At 38.4% G+C, this 23,338-nt stretch overlaps 1 protein-coding gene across 1 annotated transcript; it reads right to left on the bottom strand.

Moving 5' to 3' along the window:
• Nucleotides 1–8,364: 8,364 nt before the first annotated feature.
• Nucleotides 8,365–9,309, bottom strand: LOC131914188 (olfactory receptor 8B8-like). The gene has a single exon (XM_059266779.1). It carries the CDS (start codon nucleotides 9,307–9,309, stop codon nucleotides 8,365–8,367), a length of 945 nt encoding a protein of 314 aa, XP_059122762.1.
• Nucleotides 9,310–23,338: the final 14,029 nt, after the last annotated feature.

The following is a 23,338-nucleotide window of genomic DNA, read 5'->3' as shown; positions in this document are numbered from 1 at the left end:
GTAGGCCTCCATTCTAGAAGGAGTCTTGGCATGTACTCAGGATGAATGAGTATGACACAAATGGAACAAGAAGATCAGAATAGACAGGCTAACCAGGTTTCATATTTCAAGTTGGTAATTAGTTCCTACTTTTTGTCCAGTCACACTTATACATAGCTTTTCAGTCTCTCCCAGTCTTAGCCATAACATTGGACTGTTTTCTTTGATCTCTAAGTTTCTGGTTTCTATTCTCCTATTTCATGCAAAATCTTGAACAATTTTATCTATCATATTTCTCTTTTATTAATCTGTCCTTTGTTTTAAGAATGTTAGACTCTGTTCACAGGTACACTGTCTGCATCGTAGCATTGAAGAAGCTGAGCTAAGGATTGCAAATCCAAGGCTATATAGTAAAACACTTCTGTCTTGTTTTGTTATTTAAAAAAGGAAAACAAAGGAATTGAAAAAGAAGAGAGAAGGACAGACTGGGCAAAGGAAACAATGGTTCATGACCTTCATAATGGCTGTGGCAGGGGATAAGGGATCACCTCTGTCCATTTTTACTATGATTAAATTGTCCAAGTGAGTCACTGATCTAACAGTACTTCTGAAGTCCACATGGTTGTGTCCTGAAAACATGACCAGGATGGTTAGGTAATAAAGAAAGGAAAAACACACAGATATACATACAGAAAAGCTGAGATTGGAGGGACCAGGCACTCTAATGGGGGATGCACCAGAAATAGCCTGGAAACTCAGCTCCTTTATTCTATACATCTGAATCAAGGATGTAGGTGTATTACTTATACTGTATTGCTGTGAAGAGACACCATGACCAAACTAACTTATAAGAGAGTTTATCAGACTTAGGGTCCAAGAGGGTTAGAGTCTGTGAGCATCATGGGGGAGAGCACAGCAGAGGGCAGGCAGGCATGGTGCTGTGACAGTAGCTGAGAGACTGTACCCTTATCCTCAAGTAGGAGGCAAAAAGAGACTGGGCCTAGGATAGATTTTAGAAACCTCAAAGCCCAACCCCAGTGACACACCTCCTCCATCAAAGCCACACCTCCTAGTCCTTCCCAAGCAGTTTAACCAATTGGGGACCATGCATTCAAATGTATGAGTCTATGAGGGCCATTCTTATTCAAATTACCATAGTCAGTTCATTGTATATAGCTGAAGGAAGAGGCAGTTTTATTCCATACAACTGAACAAGGAAATGGGTTTAGCTAACCTCAGAAGGAGGTTTCTGTAGAGGGGTATTCTCAGACTGTAAACATCTAAGAGGAGGAAGCTGTAGCTGATACTTTCTGTACATATCCACACACAGACCAGGGCAAGTCTTTGCCATTTCTCTGAGATTGACTCATGGAAGGTTTGCCATTTCCCTGGGTTTAAGGCATTCACGTACATGATATGACTGTACTCATGTCAACAACAGGCATTCACTCAGGAAGTCATCTGCTTCCCACACTCTAAAGCCTGGACTGCTACTATGTCCACCTCCCAGACCATTCTATTTTGTTCCTATTGGTATGCTCAAAGTTCAAACTTTTTTATGATGGCCAGTGATTCTCTTGCACTGTTCTTCTGTTATTTTCACATCATCCAGGCAGCTGGTGAACAATCTAACGTTAATATCTCCCTTTCTCACTGTCTTCACCTGGCCTCCAAAACCAAGAGGAACTGCCTCCTTGAAAGGTGCAGCGGCCTCTCACTTGTACAAACGTGTGGGCTTTTTCTTATGTTTGAGGTGTTCTGTCTGATTCTAACTTGGTCTCTTACCAGTCACTTACTCTTACTAGTCTCTTACTAGCACTGTATGTATACATAACCTTTTCTTGATGTCTCCTGCCACTATTATTTTAACTAGGAATTCAATTATATCAATATTCTTATTACTATTGCCAAGTATTTTAAAATATTGTAAATTGTTCATTCATCATTACTAGGGTTGCTTTGATTTCCATAAATTAATTTTTGGCTAGTTTTCATTCTATACCCTGTGTTTCTCTGATTTCTTCTCAACTTCTCCTTAGTTTTTATGACTCTCCTTTGGGGAATTTTTGGCCCATTCATATATTGATGGACTGTCTTCTGTGATACAAATCTGAAATGCTGAAATCTCTCATAATCACTATATTATATTAAGGAGCACATTGATCTGACCTAGGTATATATTTATTGAGGCACTTTTCTCCTTAATTCTTAGAGATTTTTTTTTCATTTTCGTACATGATAGCCTTCCCTAGGTTTTTGCCAATTCTACATGGGATGGTTGTTCCTTATCTAGAACCTCTGCTGTTTGAGCGATGTAGTCCAGAACTTTCTCTTTTTTACGCACTACATATTGTTTTCTATTTTCCAATCACTTTACACAATAAAATAAAAAGTCAAGATTTTGTTCTGGGCCATTTAAATTTGTCTTATTTTGTTTTAAAAGTTCTGTTATACATCTGTGTCAATAATGTAATAAAGGATGAAAACACAGACTTCCTCTTGAAGGAATTTGACCAAGAGCAAGCCCAAATTTGAATTCTCCACTTTGCTCCCTGTGTCTTCTGTCTGTTCACAGATTATGGCTACTGGTCTAGCTGTAGTCTGTCTACTGTGTTTATCTACCTGCTGTCTGACTGACCTAATATCTCTTCCTAACAAAGGGCTCTGCTCTGTAGTTTTTGAACAACATAGAAAGTCTGGCATGAGAAAGAGACAAAGGATTCTTTACAGAAGCATGTAACAGAATTTTAAAGAGTAGAAGTCATTTTATTGACTCTCCCCAACTCACTCAAAATAGTAAAAATAATCTCAAAGAGTCATTCTCAAGCTACACCTGCATGTTGTTTTCAAATTGTATGGTAGATACTTATTTTGTAAGTTTGCTCCCAACATATTGGCTGCTTTTAGGAAATGACTATCACAATACATACTTACACACATGTTACTCTGAGTCAGGGGCCTAGAAGAATAAATTTTGGTCATAGACATAGAAGAATTAATAGCCAACATCAAAGCTATACATTAGCTTAAGTTGTAAAAGCTGAAGACAGAAAATTCAAACCAAATATGGTGGCTTGTTACATTGTTCTCTTAATTGCAGGTTAAACAAACAGCCTGAATATACAACAAGATATCAGTCTTAGCTCTTAAGTGATATCAAGATGTATAATTAACTTGGTTTGAAGCCCAGTCCCTGAATGTAAAATATATTTTCATAAAATTGTATCACTATGTACACTATTAATGGGAAAGTCCACTACGACAGTCACTATGACAATCAGTACAGAGGGTCCTCAAAAATACTAAAAATAGTACTGCTACAATCCCCTGTCCTGGGGAATGAGACATCAACAAAAGTTCATGCAGGAACACACCTGCATAAAAACCACTGGTAAACAAAGAAAATGAAGACAATGTGAAACTGTACTAAGACAGCAATATCAAGATTAGTGAGACCTGATGCCTGCTGGAGTGTTACATATCACTAAGAAGGAAAAGGAGGCTGTCAACCCACAATGACCCGAAATCTAATGCTTCAGATTCCTACTTTATTTTTATTTAAAGGATCCTATTATATGTATATATACACTCCTATTTTTCAGATGACTCAACAATTTATCTTGTCTTCAAAAATAAGGCTTTTAACATATATGCCATTATGTGCATGAGTTTCAGGTATAATGACCTAGCTCCTATGACTTGTGGTTATCTTGACTTTTACAGCATAATTGCTTTTCAATGAGTGAATAAGTAAATTAGTATATAAGAATGGTACAATTTCACCAATAAAATCCTTTCAAAATGAAGGTATATTCGTGTGTATTTAATGCTTTCTGACATGGGAAGATACTACAATCTTTCCAAGTAGTAAATACATATATTTCCATAATTACTTATAAATATGCTATTATTCTAATATATTTATTATAAATGTGACAGAAGTATATTTCCACTTACATTATAATTTGAATTGATTTTACAATTTTAAAATTAAATATGGTTTTTCATAGATATAGATGAATCTTAAATAGCCCTGAGTTAACTCCATATGTGTGTTAGCACAAATTCAACCAACTTAATTTTAATAACAGAAATGATCAGTTGCTTGCAAAGATATTAGCAATGGCAGATGCTGGAACCACCAGCAGGCCATCATCAACATTGAGAGGTTGTTAAGCCAGGAATAGTAGACACACCTACAATCTCATTGCTCAAGGGATTAACTTCATGGCCACCCTGGGCTACAAAATACAATCCGGTCTTAATGACAAACAAAACTAAAATAAGCAGTGGGAGGCTACTGAGTATCAAATAATACTGACTTCAGATAGTTAAGTGAAAAAAACTGCTCATTTATATCCCTTAAAATGATATTTAAACGCAATATGTAGTTCTTTTAAAATGCATATCATTTACTTAATGTATACCACAGCAGTTTTAATATTAGTTCTAAGACTGAAAGGACAAGGACTCAAAACTTATAGAATCTGGACTCAAAACCAGACCATTTCCTCTGATCTTTCCATTTAACACAGTTAACTGAAGGAGTGGGGAGAGAAAGACATGATCAAGGGACATCCAGCTAACTCCTGTTGCTGCCTCAATGACATCTAGTAACAGCAAAGAAACATCACCTCTCCTGGTGGACATGAAAATATTTGTTATTGAAATTTGTTGTTTCATCAATTTCACTATAGATTCGTTATAAATGAACATGGACTGAGCTTCAGAATTCAGAGGAAAGAAGAAAAGGAAATCCATTGTATGTTTGATATCACCTGAATTTTTATTGTGCTTCTTGACATTCATTCTTTTTTTCTTACAATGAACTGATTCAACTTCACTTACTAATTATTCTTCACACTTATATGAACATTTTTCTGCTCCACCCTTTCCCATAGCATTCATCTCTTTCCCTAATCATTCCAGACCATCATAAAGACTGTTTCCGCATCTGAAATGCTGTTCAGTCCCTCCTTGTGCTTAGATGTTGATCAGGCAATGTTGCCTTCAGTCAGGTCACCTTCCACCTCCAAAAGAGCCCTTCCTACCAGCCAACCCCAGAAAAGAAGGCAGTTGCTATCAGTACAATTACATTTATACAAGACATTGTGTATTATTTTTCTGACACAAACTCACAGAAACAAATTTTTTTTTACCATCTTACTGTCTGTAGCCTTCTGAAATCAGAGGCATCACAGGCATCTTCACCATCTGCACAGCTATATTTTCTATTTTAATTTTTTTAATCCCTCACAAGGAAGCTGTACAATGCAAACCCACAGGAGGAAAGGAGTCCGAAAAGAAGACAAGAGTAAAAGACATACCTGCTCTCAGTTAGGATTCCCACAAAAACATTGACCTAAGAGCCACAACATTTGCACAGAGGACCTGGTGCAGACCCCTGCAAGACACATGCTTGTCCTGTTCAGGCTCTCTGAGCTCATATGTTCCCTGTTTAGTTGATTCAGTTGCCCGTGTTTTCTTGGGGTCTTCTATCCCCTCTGATGCCTACAATCCTCCTGCCCCTCTTCTTCGCTGAGCTACTAGGAGAGGGACCAGATGAAGAGCTCCAATTTAGGCCCTCTCTCCAAATAATATCTGGCTGTATTTTTAATGTTTGACTAAAATGCACATATCTTGATATCTAAAATAAGATACATGCTCAGTTTACATTTGTTACTTCAATAAACTGCATCATTGTATGTAGAATTCTGAGAGAGAATGAAAGTGGATTTTTTTTTCATTTTTCTTTATTAAGAAATTTTCCACTCACTCTACATACCACCCACAGATCCCACCTTCTCCATCCTCCCACCCTTTAGTCCTCTCTCCCAAGCCACTCCACATCCCCATCCCCACATCCCCCAAATCTAGGTCTTCCATGGGGGGTCAGCAGAGCCCGGCACACTGAGCCTAGGCAGGTCCAAGCCCCTTCCCACTGCACCAAGGCTGTGCAAGGAGTCACACCACTGGCACTGGGCTCCCAAAAGCCTGCCCATGCTTCAGGGACGGATCCCGATCTCCCTACCTGGGTTCCCCCCAAACATTTCGAGCCAAACAACCATCTTCCATATCCAGAGGGCCTAGTCCAGTCCCATGGGGGTTCCACAGCCACTAGTCTACAGTTCATGGGCTTCCACTAGTGTGGCCTGTCATCTCTGCAAGTCCTCCCATCATGATGTCAACATTCCTCACCTGCAGAATCCCTCCTCTCTCTCTCTCATCGATTGGATCCCTGGAGCTCAGCCTGGTGCCTAGCAGTGGATCTCTACTTCTGCCTCCATCAGTCACTGGACAAATGCTCTATGATGACAGTTAGGGTATTCACTAGACTGGACACCAGAGTAGACCAGACCAGGCACCCTCTGAACCACTGCCAGCAGTCCAAGATGGGGTCATCTTTGTAGATTCCTAAGAGGCTCCCAAGCACCCTGCCTCCTCCTATTCCCATGATCTATCATGGTATCTCCCTCCCTGCCCTCCCATTCTGTCCCTGTTCCAGCTTGACCCTCCCATTTCCCTATATTCTCATCCCCCACTCCTCGCCTTCTGCTACCCCACACCCACAGCCAGTCCACTCATGTAGATCTCATCCACTTCTTCTCTGGGTCATCCATGTGTCCCTCCTAGGGTCTTTCCCTGTTAGCTAGCCTCTCTGGAGCTGTGGGTTGCAGTCTGGCCATCCCTTCCCTCACATCTAGTATCCACTTTTGAGTGAGTACATACTATGTTTGTCCTTCTGAGTCTGGGTTACCTCACACAGGATGATATTTTCTAGTTCCATCCATTTGCCTGCAAATTTCATGATATCATTGTTTTTTACAGCTGAGTAGTACTCCATTGCGTATATGTGCCAAAAGTGGAAATTATTAAAGGGAAAAAACTGACTGCTAATAAATTAAGATTATATGATTTACTTGAGTAAAAGAGAAAATTCTTTTAACAATAATTAGTAAATTTGCTTAGTTAAATTCTTTCCATTGAAGATATAATATGTCCATATATTTACGTACTTACCGTCAAGACCAGGAGGGAAAAACCTGATATAGGTTCCCTTTAGCCTGAATGATCTAAAGAGTTTCATTTTCAGTCTTCAAGCACTGGAATTACAACCAACTCATCCATCAACTGCTCTTTCCCAAATTGATTTAAGACTAAAGAGAAAAGATCAGAGTGAAAGGGCATTTCCCTCCTTATTTGAACCTTCAGAGCAACAAAGGAAATTTTGAAATGAACTCTCCTACAAAGATCTCCTGAGGGGTACTAACTGCATAAATGACACATTGTCTTTAATACTACTGAAATTTTTGTCTGGTGGTACAGCGACATAAGACTTCTAGATGTGCCCTAGTCAAAGATCTCACAGTTGTGGTTAAGATATTGATCAATGGAAGAGTACTTGCCTAGCATGCAAGAGGGCATGAATATTATTCCTCAAATACAAATTGCAAAAATATTAAAAATGTATATGTAAAAGATCTCATGACCTTTTTGTTTCTGAGTATAATGTCATCCAGTGCTTTGTAGTTAAATCCTTGTGATTTCTGCTACCTCCACATGAATCACCTAAGGACGATGTGGAATCTCATCTCTATGGTTCCCTCATTTCTAGGTGCACAGTTTATGTGTGACCCCACAATGTAGACGTTGGACACATAGAGAAGCCAATTCCAACCCCCACTGCCAACCACACCAACTGCAGCCAGCCAGCAATAGGATGGCTAGGGACTGGTTGGACTGGTTCTTCTGGGGCACACTGGTGTTGGAAGGCCCTGCCCCGTTTCTGAATGGAGGACAAGTGGAACCACACAACAGACTCATCTCCAGGCCCTCATGACCACCAAGAGCGCCATGGTGCACACTCAGGACTCTTCAGAGCTTGCTTTCAGCCCAAAACTGGTCCTGGCCCAGAAACACTCAGGAGCTAATAAATTCCTTGTCAGAAAAAAAAAAAATCCTTGTGATTTCTAAGCCTAAAGTGTACTGTACTAGTAGACGGGTGCAAAAATGTGTTCTTCACCTTTCAATACTGACAAAATATACATAAGATTTTAGAAACTTATAGAATAAATTATGCATTCTACCCTGAAAGGATGATGAGTTAATCATCCTTCACTGTATTTACTTCTGAAATTTCCTTGATATTTAACTTAATTTTAAATAGTGTTAAATAATTTTAATGCTACACTGTCCTCACCATTAGGTAGCTTTTTTTTTTTAATGTTATTTTAGTTGTTATAGCCAGTGAAGTTTTTCAATACTGAGGGCCAAATCCAGGGCCCCATGCATGTAAGCAAACGCTCTGCAAATGAGCTGGTCCTCTCTGTAGTTGTAAACCTCAAGTGTCCTAAGATTAACTTCCATAACAAATACAGATTCTACTTAGGCAAACATCCTTTTCTTCAAAGTTTTTCTCAGTGCAATGTGGACATCCTTATTCCTTATACTGTAGATGAAAGGATTCAGCATTGGGCCCACAACGGTATAAAAAATGGTAGATACTTTATCTTCATCCACAGATGCACTAGAAGGTTTAAGATACATGAATGCTGCTGCACCAAAGAAAAAAGAAACAGCTATTACATGGGAGCCACAGGTACTGAAGGCTTTTGACCTACCCTCTGCAGAATGGATGCGAAGGATGTTAGAAATGATCAAGGTATAAGAAATGAAGATAGTCAGGGTGGGCACTATCACATTGACACCTACAACAATGAAAACCAACAACTCATTGATGGTAGTACTTGTGCAGGAGAGCTTCAGGAGAGGAAGTATGTCACATACATACTGATTGATGATGTTGCCATCACAGAAGACAAGTCTCAGCATGCTACCAGTATGGGCCATGGCTTCCACAAACCCCATCACATACACACCCACCATCATCAAGTGGCAAACCTTATAGGACATGGTGACCTGGTAAAGCAGGGGTTTACAAATGGCAGCATATCTGTCATAGGCCATGGCTGTCAAAATGTAGCATTCATCAATCACAAAGAAGGCAAAGAAAAAGAGCTGAGTCATGCACTCAGCATGGGAGATGATATTCTGCTTCACAAAACTCACCAGCATTTTGGGAGTTATGACAGAGGAATAGCAGAGGTCTGTGAAGGCAAGGTTGAAGAGAAAGTAGTACATGGGGGTGTGCAGGTGAGGGTTCAAAACAATCAGAACAATCAAACCCAGGTTCCCCACCATGGAGACCACATAGATTCCCAAGAAGAGGAAGAAGAGAGGCAGCTGGAGCTCTGGCTGCTGTGTCAAGCCCAGCAGGATGAACTCCTTCACGGAAGAGGCATTTTCTGAGGCCATTCTTCTCAGGATCATATCTGTGAGAACAGTAACATTAAAATGAAATCCCAGCCTTCTCCAACCTACCCCATTAAAATGAAACTAAGAACCAGAATCAAATGATAAAATGAAGCACACACTTCTCTGTGCCTCTGTTTTTTTACAATTTTGGAGTTCGTTTATAGAAATAACCACAAATAAATGGAAGGCCATTTCTTTGAGAATAATATTCAGGTCACCAATGACTACTCTTGCCTCTGTAGCATCACTGTTCTTCTATCTTGACAATCCACCTCCCTGTTCAGGCTCAGTGGTCATCTCAAAAGAGAAGAGACAAGGCACATCAATGACTTGCTGGATTGCTCAGAGGTGATTTGGAAGGAAAAATCATGCATCCAATTCATTGCTTACCTTTGTGCATGGGGAACTCACAAGTCACTTTAGTAACTTTCCTGCTCTGCTCTCACAGAGAAGCAAGTACACATGCCACAGATGAGCTGTAAGGTGGATAGCCTAGAAACAATGTTGTTTTCTGTTGTTACTAGGTTTGCCTTTTTCTTGGTGAGGGTAATTCATTTTGGACTGGGTAATCCAGAGCCCTCATTCTTCTTGATTCTGGAAAGCCATGAGCTGTAGTTCAGGATTTCCAGTGGTGACTTTTCCCAGAATGACTTCTCTATCCCAGAGGTTGCTAAATAATATCTAGTGATGTCACAAGAGCCACCTGGTAATGACCCAAGAGGGTTTTATGAGTTTGTAATCTTAGAGACCTAATTAAAAATTGAAAAGTTTACATTTACCAGGCATTTTCCCCCAGAGATCAGGCTTTGATGCCATGGTGCTTACAAACTAGTTCAAGAATAATGACATTGGCTGATTGGAGGTAGACACTTTCATTTTGTTTTGTTGTTATTGTATGAAAATTTTATACACATACACAATGTGTTTTGATGTAGTTCATCCTTGATTCCTTTTTCTCCTCTGATTTTCTTCATCCTCCGACCACTATTCCTTCCTAGCTTCATCTCTTCTTTTCAATTTCTTTAACCCACTGACTCCACTTGTCACTACCTGTGTTATATGAGTATAGAGTCATCTACTTGAGAGTAGGTAGCCTCTTAGAGGCTGCATCCTGGAAACTAACCATGTTGCTCACACTAGTCATCAGCTGCCAATAGTTCCTCAGCTAGAGGTAGATTTCATTACCATATCCCCCTTCCATTCTTGGATTTTTTTCAGGCTTGATTTTACAGGGATTTTATGCATACTGTTATAACTATTGTGAGGTCCTTGAGCACATCCTGAAAACATTGTTTTGATGTAGTCATCCATCACTTGTGGCTCTTACAAGCTTTCCAACCCTGCTTTCTTTAGATCCCTGTGCCTTGGGAAAAGGGGTATGCTGTGGAGGTCCCATTTTGAAATGAGCATTCACAGTCTCTTATTCTCTACATGTTGAGCAGCTGTAGATAAGTGTTAATCACCATCTACTGATAAAAGAAACATCTCTGATGAAGGTAGAGATATACACTAATCTATGGGTATAATGGAAAGTCATTAGGAGTCAGTTTACTAGTGTATCCATAGCAGAATAACAGTTGTAAGTACTTCCCTCAGGCCTATGACCTTTCTAGCCTCAGTGGTTAGCTTCAAGAACCATGCTAGAAATGAGTTTGTCTGTGGAGCAAGCCTGAAATCCAATCCAAAAATGGTTGTTGTTTGATTATTCCTACACTTATGACAATATTGTACAAGTGGGTTATCCTGTTAGGTTAGTCATTTTGTAGCTCTCATGATTCAAACCTTGGTGAAATTGATTATTGCATTTCTCATTTGATAGCACGTACAGACATTTGTCACTATAAAAGCTAAACAATACCAGGTTCTCCTCCCAACTTCTTACATAAGACAAGACCAGCTTTCAAATAATGATACATACTGCTATCTCTTTAACCACACAGGACAGTTGAGAGACAGCTATCAGGAAAGGATTAGTTTCTCACCAGGCTTTGAATAATGCTGAGAGAAATTAATGCTTATGATGACTTTATATAATGCAAGTAAAATTATCACATCCCTTTTCAGGTCTTTGTGTTTGAGTTAACTGGTTTGGAACTTGGAATTCGGAATTGTATGTAAGTGGACATAATCTAAGTCTATTTTTTTCATGTAAAAATTACCAATGAATAAAAGATGAGAGTGCAAAAAGTGGACCTATGTAGACATAGAAATGTTTTTCTTAATTCTGCTAGACAATAGGCTACTAGAGAGATACAAGATTTAATTCTCCATATTATGACATGAATATATGGTGTCTTCTGCAATATGCTCTAATCATCAAGTTTGGGGATAATCAAGGGTAGTGACAATAGCCTGTAATATCTGGGGATATGTGTGGCACAATTGGATAACAACAAAAAGCTAGCTCATCCTAGTTCTAGGTTTTATTTCATAGCCTGTGCTGTCTAGTATGAATGCTGTCTCCAAATGATGAGGAGTATCAATTTAAACTCATTTTAGACATGAAAATATTTTAAGAACTTGTACAGTAGTAGTTTACACATGACTTTCTCAAAAGTCTTCAGTGTTACTTATCCCTCCCCTAAGTCCCTCCTCTACTCTGCCCTCTCATCTCCTGCCCGACCCAATCCTTCCTGCTCTGGTATTCCCCATTCTTCCTTCCCATCACCTGTGCTCCAGTGTTGCCTACATTTTATTCCTTCCCATTTGGAAAGTCTCCAAAGAGAAAAGCATGAAAACCTGTCCTGTATACTATGGGTTCTCCATACTTTCCATCACTAGATGAAATCTTATACTCTTATTTATAATATCTGCTTTCATACATAGCATACATGCTTCTTAATCTAAGTCCATAACATCAAAGACTGTTTTCTTCAGAGCTACTTCTGAAGCACTTAACACAATTAAACCTGACATATGCAGGGGTTGTTCTATAAATACATAGAAGAATGAATAAATTAGTATCCATTCCTAGTTCTCTAAGAATACATACTGGATAATATACAGAATATTTGTCGCACAGTCAAAAACATATATAGTACTAATGCTTTTACTTATAGAAAAGAATGTGAGCAGGATGACAACCATAAAGCATGTAAGACCATCAAAAGGAACACCAGATGAGATTTACTAATTTTCAAGAAAACAAAAAACCTATAGCTTCCATCCCTGAATGTCACTCTGATTTGCTGAAAATACCCAATGTCTTTTCCCACACCTGTAGCATACACTCAGATCAGAGAAAAGTCAGTAATAATGCATTATAATAAGGTCTGAAATGCCAAAATCAAAGTTCTCTTCCTTTTGGAATGCCATTGGGAGCCATTAAATTTTGTGGCACAAAATTAAAACAATTTCAGTACTCAGAAAAGTTAATATGGCCAGAGAGTACAAGGGAAAATGACCAGCTGTAGGGAGAGGAAAGCAAGGTGAGCTGTTGAGGCAATTACAGCAGGCAATGAGTAGGAACAGAAAGCAGAAAGGAAAATTATTCCAGACTCCCCAAAATTACTAAGGGACCAAAAATTCCTTAGGGCAAACTTGAAATGTGTCCCACAGGACATTCCTTGAGGTCCCACAGTGATCAGGATTTGGTGATTTCTTGGGGTCCTCTTTCCCTCTTGGCCTGCCAGACATCAATCCAAGAGGAAAAAGAGGCAGATGTGCAACAGAAAGCGTTATATGCAGTCCATGAACACCAACAGAGACAGTCCTCCAGGAGACAGATTCCTGTGAATCAGTTCAACTTTATTCCAGAGGATAAGGAATGTATAGGACTGGGGATCCCGGGAGACAAACCCTAATTTGCATTTGTGGCACAGTCCTATCACAAGACTTTGTGTGTGGCAGTGGGATCCTATAGAGGAGCTCCTAGCACAAATGTTCTTAGCAAGGATCTGTGCCAAGGGTCAAGCTAAAGATGAATCAGGCATCTGGTTTAGAGACAGTTTTTAGATAAAGTCAGTCTTCCAGGTCCAGGGACATCCTCCAGTAAGGATAAGCAGAGAGCAGGAAGCCTTGCTGGGGAGGGAGGGAGGGAGAGAGAAAGGCAGGAAGGGAGTTTCCATATTGCAGAGCTCTAGAGAAAGCTGCCAGGCCATGGCAGACTGCAACCTCTACCAGCCAGCAATGCCTTCCAACAACGATTCATTAAAATATATTGGATATAAAATGCTAAGAACTTTTTCTTTGGTTAGTTTTGTTTTGATTTTCTTTTTCATTCATTTCTTTCCTCCAGTCTATGCAAATTACTTTCCAGCACTGTGAAATCATTAATCAAAATCATTAATTATCAAAGACTCACACATATAAACAATGAGCTTCCATCTCACCCCGTTCAAAATGGCAGCTACCAAGACAATAGATAACAGCAATGCTGAGGATTTGATTAAAAGGAATTTTTGTATACTGCTAGTGGGAAAGTAAATCCTAAAAATAGATCTACCAAATGATCCAGCCCTACCACTTTTTGTTATTCACCCAAATCTCCAAGTCAATATACTTTAGAGACACTATTTTAAAAAGCTGAATAATGGAAGCCATCTAAGTATCTAACAACCAAAAATGGATAAAGATAAGGTTTATATACATAGTAGATTTTTTTCAACTATAATGAAGACTGAAGTTTTCATTTGTAGGAAAACTGCATACATCTCATGGTGATTTTACTGAGTAAATTACTAAGTATAAGTAGGACAAACATATATTTTCTCTAATTTGTGGGTCCTAGACTTTATTGGTAAATAAAATTGTGTCTTATCAATGACAATGTTATATTGTAGTGGGTAGCTATTCTGTCCATGACCTTGAAGCACTGCCCCTAGAGATGCAGCAGGTAACTGCTCCACCTGCCTATGACCTTGAAGTACATGCCCCTGGGCCATGGACTGTCAAATCCTTAAGACCTGGAATGCATGTAGGCTCTCTCTTTCTCCTTCTCATGGTTTTGGATGCTGAGACAGTCCAGGTAGAAGGACAGCGTGGACCATAACATAGCTTTCTAGGACCATATGATAAATCTCTCATACTGTAGTGAGTTTTCATTCCCTAATAGATTCCTGGCCTTTTAAACAGTCTCCATGGATTTCTCGTTATATCTGATGCACTGTCCCCTTGGGTGGGCCATCCTCAGCTCTTATCCATGCAGATAAACTGCCATGTGAGCTAGCCTCTTACCCCGACTGCTAAGACCCTGCCTCCCAAGCCATGGGTCTGTGTTCTGAGCCCCAGGGCAGACTTGCACTACCTTTAAGTTCTGGTCTCCACACATGCGTTCCCCAGCCAGGGTGCATTCCGCAGATCTTCCTTTAGAATGCACTCTTGGTGTCCCAGTTTGAGCCTTGTGCGTTCACACCTGCCTGTCGGCAGACTCCCTGCAGGCCACGTCAGGTGACCACACCCAGCCAAGTTGGTAGCAGCAGCATAAAGGGCAGTGGCAGACACAGTGGGAGGCAGCTGTGCTGCCAGCAGTTAGCCCCACAGGCCTATACTCCCTAACTGCCAGTCCCATGGTCTCAGACACTAGCAACTAACTGCCCATCCTTTCGAGGTCAGAGCTATGTGCCAGCGTACAGTGGGCAAGACAGCATGAACACAAAGGACAGAGAACGCTAACAGGAAGCTCCTTCTTCGTTAAATCTGTTCCATGTAGCTGTTGAAGGCCACACAGGTAAACGTCTTTGGAACATGCTTCAGGATCTGCTTCAGTGCTACACCTGCGACACCTGCTGGTCAAAAGTCGCTACTACATCCAAAAAAACTGCAAGAACTGGGACATCTGTAACACCTACCAATTAATTAGGACCAGGTCTCAAGGCTTTCATCTGAGGTAAATTACTCAATAATTTTACATCTTAAACTGATTAATAAATGAACAAATTAATAAAGTTTTCTTTACAAATTTTGAATATTTCTCAAAAAATGGCAGATAATATCACCACTCAGGAAATTTAAAACCTTTTTGTTTTTACTATGAAAGAAATTTTACAAGACATATACGACCTTCGTGGAACATATACAGTTTTTGCCATATTTGCAATTAGCATAATGATTCATATCATCTCATTGAAAAATTGGCTTAATAACATCAAAAATGAGACATTAATGGTACTGATACAATCATTGCAAAATGATAATGAGGACCTAGACAAACAGATTCTTTCTCTGGAATCTGCTAACTTACCACAAGAACTTCAGTGCACTTGGACAAACAAATTTAATTCTATTGATAATAAATATGAGACTTTGCAAAGTAGCAATGAGGACTTAAACAAATGAATTCTTTCTCTGGAATCTACTAATTTACCAATTTACCACAAGAACTTCAATCCACTAGTAATAACTGGACAACCAAATTTAATTCTATTGATAATAAATATGAATACTTAATGGATAAAACAATAAACCTTCAAAGCAATCTTAATGCTATTCAGATAATTTGTAAGGAGAAAAGATCATCACTAACTGATAGAATAAAGTCTTTGGAATCCCATGTTTCTGATGAGCATATAAAATTGTATGATTCCATGAAATTTCTAGAATACTTTACAACAGAGAAGGTTCAAACACTGCAACAGGTGGTAGTTAATCAATTTCAGTTCATCTCATATGAATGAAACCTATTCATATGAGAGATTTAAAAAACATTAAGGAAACAGTAATCACCTATGGTATACATTCAACATATGTAAAATAGATGTTAAATACATGGTCTTCTAGAAATAGAATCATACCAAATGCCTGGGATCAGTTAATCTCAGCTGTATTAGTATACAGCAAGCAGTTACAATGGAAAAGCTGGCTTAGAGAAGAGGCTAAGGCCTTTGAATAGCAAGGTAAGATTAGGAGTTTTGAGATCTCCTAAGCTGAAATTCTTGATGAAGGCTGTTTCACTGTTATAAATGTACAATCTACCTTTAATGAGCATACATTATCCCTATGACATACAGCAGCTTTAAATGCTTGGGAAAAATTTCAAAACCAGGGAAACCAACTGAGATATATGTAAAGGTTTTCCAGGGGTCCAACTGATTTTTTACAAAGACTAACCAAAATTGTACACAAGGTAGTATCAGACCAAGCATTAACACAAGTATTAACTCAGTTTTTGGCTTTTGATAATGCTAATACAGGATATAAAAAGATACATATGCCTTTAAAGCTCAGATTATCACCTTTAGAGGAATGGATTCAATATACAAATGGTACTGAGGATTGATTAGAAGAGGCAATTTCCAAAGTTGAAAGGAGACATCAAAATACCAAATGTTTTAACTGTGGTACATCAGGTCATATAATAAGAAATTGTACACAGGGTGCTCCTAGAAGCAATGCTTCTTCTAGAAATAACCCAAAAAGGAGATTTCAACCTTCTGGATTATGGAGAAGATGTAGCAAAAGCCAACATTGGACCAATGAATACAGATCAACAAGAGACATATGAGGCAACCCTTTACCAGCAAGAAATGCCTTGGGGGACTTCTCGAAAGCCCCTAAATCAAATGTGGTACAAACATTTCCAGCCACTGTATAGGAAATTCCTCCCAGGACAATTAAATAACCCAGTATCTAATGTAAAGAATGATACTGCACTAGAGGATAGAAGAGCTATGATAGATGGATCAAGAATTCAAAAAAACACCATAAAATGAATATTTTGGAAGACTTCCATAAATGAACAAAGATCAAAGCTTAAAGTACGAATTAATAGCATTGTTCTAGAAGGTCTAGTGGACTTAGATGTGGATGTGACTATTATTACACCAAAATTATGAAATACAAATTCACCTCTTCAAGAGGTAGATGTCCAATTTCTAGGGATTGGAACCCTATCTCAGGTAAAACAAAGTTTGAAATGGGTTGACTACATAGGACCAGAAGGAGAGAGAAGGAGGATGAAGCCATATGTGACTAATGTAGCAGTGAACCTTTGGGGCCAAGTTCTATTACAGCAATAGAATACCCATATCAAAATTCCTCCAATTTCAGAAATGGAATATAGACCAATTCATGTTTCTGGGAATAATATTATAAGATACTATAAAAAAAAAAAAAACCAGCCACCAACCATTCAGGCTGTACATAAACAGAGCATAACTGCTGTTGAACTCTCAGAAGTACCAATGACTTTAGCTTTAAAATGGCTAACTGATAAATCTGTCAAGGTTGGACAATGGCCTATGACACAAGAGAAACTATAAGCTTTAGAACAGCTGGTTCAGGAGCAGTCAAATGCTCAACACATTGAAGAATCTACCAGCCCTTGGAATTCTCCAGCATTTGTTATTAAAAAGATATCTGATAATAGAGAATGCTGACAGATCTGAGAACCATTAATAAAGTAATTCAGCCTATGGGCTCCCTACAGAATGGGATGCCCTTGCCCTCTCTGTTACCCAAAGAATAGACTATTATAGTTATTGACTTAAAAGATTGTTTCTTCACCATACTTCTACAAGAAAACATAGAGAAAATTTTGCATTTACAGTACCTACTTATAGTAATTCCCAGTCAGTCAAGAGATGTCAATAGAAGGTCCTCCTACAGGGAACATTAAATAGCCCTACCCTATGCCAAAATTTTGTGCAAAAACCATTTGAAATAATTTGTGAAAATTTTCCACAATCTATAATTTACCATTATATGGAAGGTATCGTATTAGCTGATCCAAAGTTAGGTACCATAGAAAACATGTCTCCTGCCTGAGACTTCCAATTTGGACAAGAGAGCTCCCATCTGGACAAGAGAGAGAGACTTCCTGAATCTGTCAGCTCTGTCTGAACCAAGTGTGTTGATAAGACCAAGAACAAACCACAAGGAGATGGGCAGACGTCAAGGCAGAAACACATACAACAAAATGAATAGCAATACAGCGTCACCAGGACCTAGCCCCCCTCCAACACCTAGACCTGAACATCAGAAATTGGAAGAAGCAGAAGAAAACAGCCTTATGAATGACATCATGAAGAAGCTAGAGGCTTGTGTAGAGGAAAAGACAAAAAAATGGGAAGAATGCTGTAAACAACTAGAGGAAAGGGCAAACAAATTAGAAGAAATCAATAAAGTCCTGGAAGAAAACAAAAAAGTACTGAAAGAAAATCAAGAAAAATCAATGAAACAAATGAAGGAAACAGTCCAAGACCTGAAAAGGGAAATAGAAAAAATGAAGAAGACGGAAGAGAGGATCTCTGGCACTGAAGATACAGTAGAAGAAATAGATTCATCAGTCAAAGAAAACACTAAAGCCAAAAAAGTCATGAACCAAAATGTCCAAGAAATTTGGGACACCATGAAAAGACCAAACCTACGAATAATAGGGGTAGAAGAAGGAGAAGAATACCAACTCAAGGGCACAGAAAATATATTCAACAAGATCATAGAAGAAAACTTTCCCAACTTAAAGAAGGAAATGCTTATGAAGGTACAAGAAGCCTATAGAACACCAAACAGACTAGACCCCCCAAAAAAAGTCCTCTCGCCACATAATAATTAAACAACTAAACGTACAGAATAAAGAAAGAATTTTAAGAGCAGCAAAGGAAAAAGGCCAAGTGACGTATAAAGGCAAACCCATCAGAATAACACTCGATTTCTCAATGGAGACTTTGAAAGTCAGAAGGACCTGGACAGAAGTAATGCAGACACTAAGAGACCATAGATGCCAGCCTAGACTAATATACCCAGGAAAACTTTCAATCATTATAGATGGAGTGAACAAGATATTCCATGACAAAGCCAGATTTAAACAATACTTATCCACAAACCCAGCCCTACAGAAAGCTCTAGAAGGAAAATTCAAACCTAAGGAAGTCAGATACACCCTCGAAAACACAGGCAATAGATAAAGCCACAGCAGTAAACCCCAATGAAGAGAAGTACACACACATCACCACCAAAAAATAACAGGAATGAACAATCACTGGTCATTAATATCCCTTAATATCAATGGACTTAATTCACCTATAAAAAGACATAGGCTTACAGAATGGATACAAAAGCAGGACCCATCTTACTGCTGCATACAAGAAACACACCTCAAATTCAAAGATAGACACTACCTAAAAACAAAAGGCTGGGGAAAGACTCTTCAATCAAGCGGTCTTAAGAAACAAGCGGGTGTAGCCATCCTGATATGAAGCAAAATAGACTTCAAACTAAAATCAATCAAAAGAGATCAAGAAGGGCATTACATACTCATCACAGGAAAGATCCACCAAGATGAAGTTTAATTTCTTTCTTTATTTCTTCCTTAACCCATCAGTGATTCAGTTGGGTATTATTCAGTTTTCATGAGATTGTAGGTTTTCTGTAGTTTTTGTTGTTGTTGAAATCCAACTTTAGACCACGGTGGTCTGATAGAACACAGGAGGTTATTCCAATTGTTTTGTATCTGTTTAGATTTGTTTTGTGGCCAAGTATATGGTCGATTTTAGAAAAGGTTCCATGGGGTGCTGAGAAGAAGGTATATTCTTTTTTGTTAGGGTGGAATGTTCTGTTGATATCGATTAAGTCCATTTGAGTCATGACATCAATTAAGTCCTTTATTTCTCTGTTAAGTTTCAATTTGGGAGACCTGTCCAATGGTGAAAGTGGGGTGTTGAGGTCTCCCACTATTAATGGTAATGTGCTAGAAGCCTCAGAATTTCAAAATAAACACCATGTAAATCACAGAGATTTGAAAAAGTACTTTTCTATCACTTGGCAACAAGTCAAGGAAATTGTAAGGCCAATTTTCTGTGATTACACACCTATTAGAAGTAATAGCCATCATGAGACTACCTATACAAATTAATACTGACAATGATCCAGAATATGTCTCAAAATGAGACAGTATTTTTGCTTACTACAATATAAAGCATGTTAAAGATATACCACACAATCCTACAGGCCAAGCAGTCATAGAAAGATCTAATCAAACTTCAAAGGATATGCTAAATAAACAGAAAGAGGTAGCAATGACCCCTAGAAATAGATTACATAATGTTTTATTAACCTTGAATTTTCTCAATGCTGTTGAGAATGGGACAACAGCTGCAGAGAGAGACTGGACAACAGAAAAAATTCCTGAGTTAAATCATCCAGTTTACTTCAAAGATGTGTTGATCTCAGAATGGAAACCAGGATATGTCCTATGTTGGGGAAGGACTTTTGCTTTTGTTTCTGCAGGAGAAGAAAAGCTTTGGATACCAACAAAATTAATAAAAATTAGATTTGAACAGGAGAAACCCCTTGATGAGGAGAAATAATAGCTCATCCACTGATGTGACATCTCTACAAGTTGTAAGAGAAACTCAACAAACAAGGGTCAGTGCAGGGTTCTGTTTTTTGTCTTTACAGGATAATAGAAATACCCATCTTCTGGGAATCATAAGGCCTTGGACACCTAGCATCTACAGCACAAAGGAAAGAACTATTGGTACCAATATACACTATAGGATAATATCTCTCTGTCTAACATCAATATCTCTTTAGAATATATGTGGTCCCGATTCAATTATGAATAAAGCTGGCTTTGGAATTGGAATGTGGCTCTCTCCATCTCTAAACCCAAGCATATTGCTAAAAGAAAAATTAGGGGATTCTGTCTCATATTGGAAGAGCCAACTGGTATGAAATAGAAGAAAACCAATAATATAGGGATCCCTGTTGTCAAGACTCTACTTCTTTCCCTGCTAGTCCTTGCTTTCTGGGAATTCATTCTCTATTCAGCAGCATAAATCCAAACTTTCCATTTTTATATTAATAATGTTCAAGTTTTCCATAGTGAAAAAATAAGTCTTTCCAATAGCAATCTCTGAAGTCTCCAGGAAGAAGATGGGGTCCCATAACAACAACTCTACCCAGTCCAAATGATGTCATTGTACATAAGAACATTACTCGATCAAATTTGGACTGAATACACTCCAGGACAATTCCAAGATGATATGGTCCACCATACTACACTTCTAGCAAGAATCTCAGACAACTTTACCCATTATTTTGAGACTGGTTGCAGACTCTGCAGCTGGTCCTACAGAGACCTAATGATCTAAGCTCTTTTACAGGACCCGACAGAGATATCATTGCCCCCTAAACAACAGAAAGCAATTCTAAGAAAATGATACCCCCTCTCCCAAAGGTTTCATTTTTCTCAGGGTTATATATACATAGTTATAGGGTTGAGAGTGGAACAATAAAATTCAGACTCAGTATTCCCCTTTAGAAAAGAAAAAGGGGAATGGATAGGAGTAGGATATTAAGGTAGATTATTATATCTGTGTAGATAAATTTCTAAGTGGTCTTATTAAATAAAAAAAAAAACACAGAGCCAGACAGAGGGATTAAAGCTTGAGAGAGATCAGAGAAATAGGAGCAGCCACAGCTAACCTTACCTCACCAGCTTCCAATTACAAGTTACTTCCTGTCTACCCACGCCTATATGCCTTGCTGTTCTGCCATCTGATTTGATCTCTCTATCCAACTACATCACTTCCTCTTCCTACCCAGCTCTGTCACTTCCTGTCTATCTGTACAGACCTACAGACCTCCATGGTTAACTAGTGTTGGAATTTAAGGCATATGCCACCACACCTGACCGTTTCCAGTGTGGCCTTGAAATCACAGAGATCCAGACAGATTCCTGCCTGCCAAGTGATAGGATTAAAGGCATGTGCTAACATTACATGACTTTTGTGTTTACTTATAGTGACTTGGTTTTTCTTCTGATCTCCAGGCAAGTTTTATTTATTAAAGCACAAATAAAATATCACCACATTTCAGCACAAATAAAATATCACCACATATCTGTTAGTGAATTAGCAAACCATCAACCTTGGAAAATTTGCACTAATATAGATTCTTGTACATTGATAAAAATGTAAACTATTTTTATATTCATATTTAAGATAATTTGTATATTGATATAAATACAAAACTACATTTGTCATATTGTACATATATTCCTATTTCTGTTTGAAATATTTTGTATATTGATACAAATGTGAAGTTATATTTGTCATACTGTATATATGTTCCACCTCTGTTTAGGATATATTGTATATTGATACATATTAAGGATATTGTTGGCATATTGCATATTGCACTATACATTTCTACCTCTGTTTAAGATATTTTGTGTATTGTCACAATTTTAAAGTCATTGTCCTTATACAGTACATCTGTTTACAGGCTGTTTACCTTGTTAATGTAAAGCCTTAGTCCTTAGATTATTTAGGCAGAGAAGACTTGCAGATTTATAGTCACCCATGCTTGTCATTTCTATGATTATGTTAATTATGTTGTCCAGATTTACAGAACCATAGATCAGATGGATAGGTAATCTTCAAACACTTCATAGACCTAGAGAATATGGCATTTAAATGTTTTGATAACTTTGAATTCTGTTGACATGAGACATAATTGTTCCTGGCAGCACCCATCTGATCATGAGAGAATGTTGGGCTTCTAAGACACTCCATTTAGAAGTTACCTTCTTCTTGATGCAAAATGCCCTGATGAGAGAAATAATACCCTTGCCTCAACTACTAACAGTATGAACACTGTCCTTTCTGGATAAGCAGGACACAAGGAAAAGCTACTACTGAACCTTGCCAAGACAGGGTAAGGTGGTCTTTCAAAATTTCTGCTTCTGAAAATGGTCTGTCAGGTATTCTAGGCCTGTAGCCAAATTAGATACCCCAACAGTGCTGAGAAATTTTAGGTGACTATCCAGGCTACCAACTGTCTCTGTCTATTCTCCCAAGATTTTTGGATATTGCTTGCTTGAATTTTCCATTTTCTCAGGTATTATTATGTTCCTTCTCAGGTCCTTTGATGGAGTTGAAGACTACATAGTTACAGTTACAATCTTTTCTTATCTTAACTAGAACATATTAAATACTAGATTCACATTCTTCAGGATAGGACAGCTTTTGCAATAATCTCTGTAACATGCCACTTTCCTATGTTCTGGACATCTCTCTATTTTAGTATGTGACTTTTGTTTTAAGTCATTCTTGCTAGTTGTAATTCTATTTTTGTTTAGGTTATTACTTTTCCCCCTCTCCTG

The sequence above is a fragment of the Peromyscus eremicus genome, chromosome 7 (assembly GCF_949786415.1).
Source record: "Peromyscus eremicus chromosome 7, PerEre_H2_v1, whole genome shotgun sequence".
In the NCBI taxonomy this organism is placed as follows: Eukaryota; Metazoa; Chordata; class Mammalia; order Rodentia; family Cricetidae; genus Peromyscus; species Peromyscus eremicus.
Note: the sequence above shows the minus strand (reverse complement) of the source record. Positions and strands in the feature narration are given on the sequence as shown.

What these genes read in the sequence shown, in the direction of transcription:
- LOC131914188 (XM_059266779.1), bottom strand. Translation starts at nt 9,309, where the DNA reads ATGATCCTGAGAAGAATGGCCTCAGAAAATGCCTCTTCCGTGAAGGAG.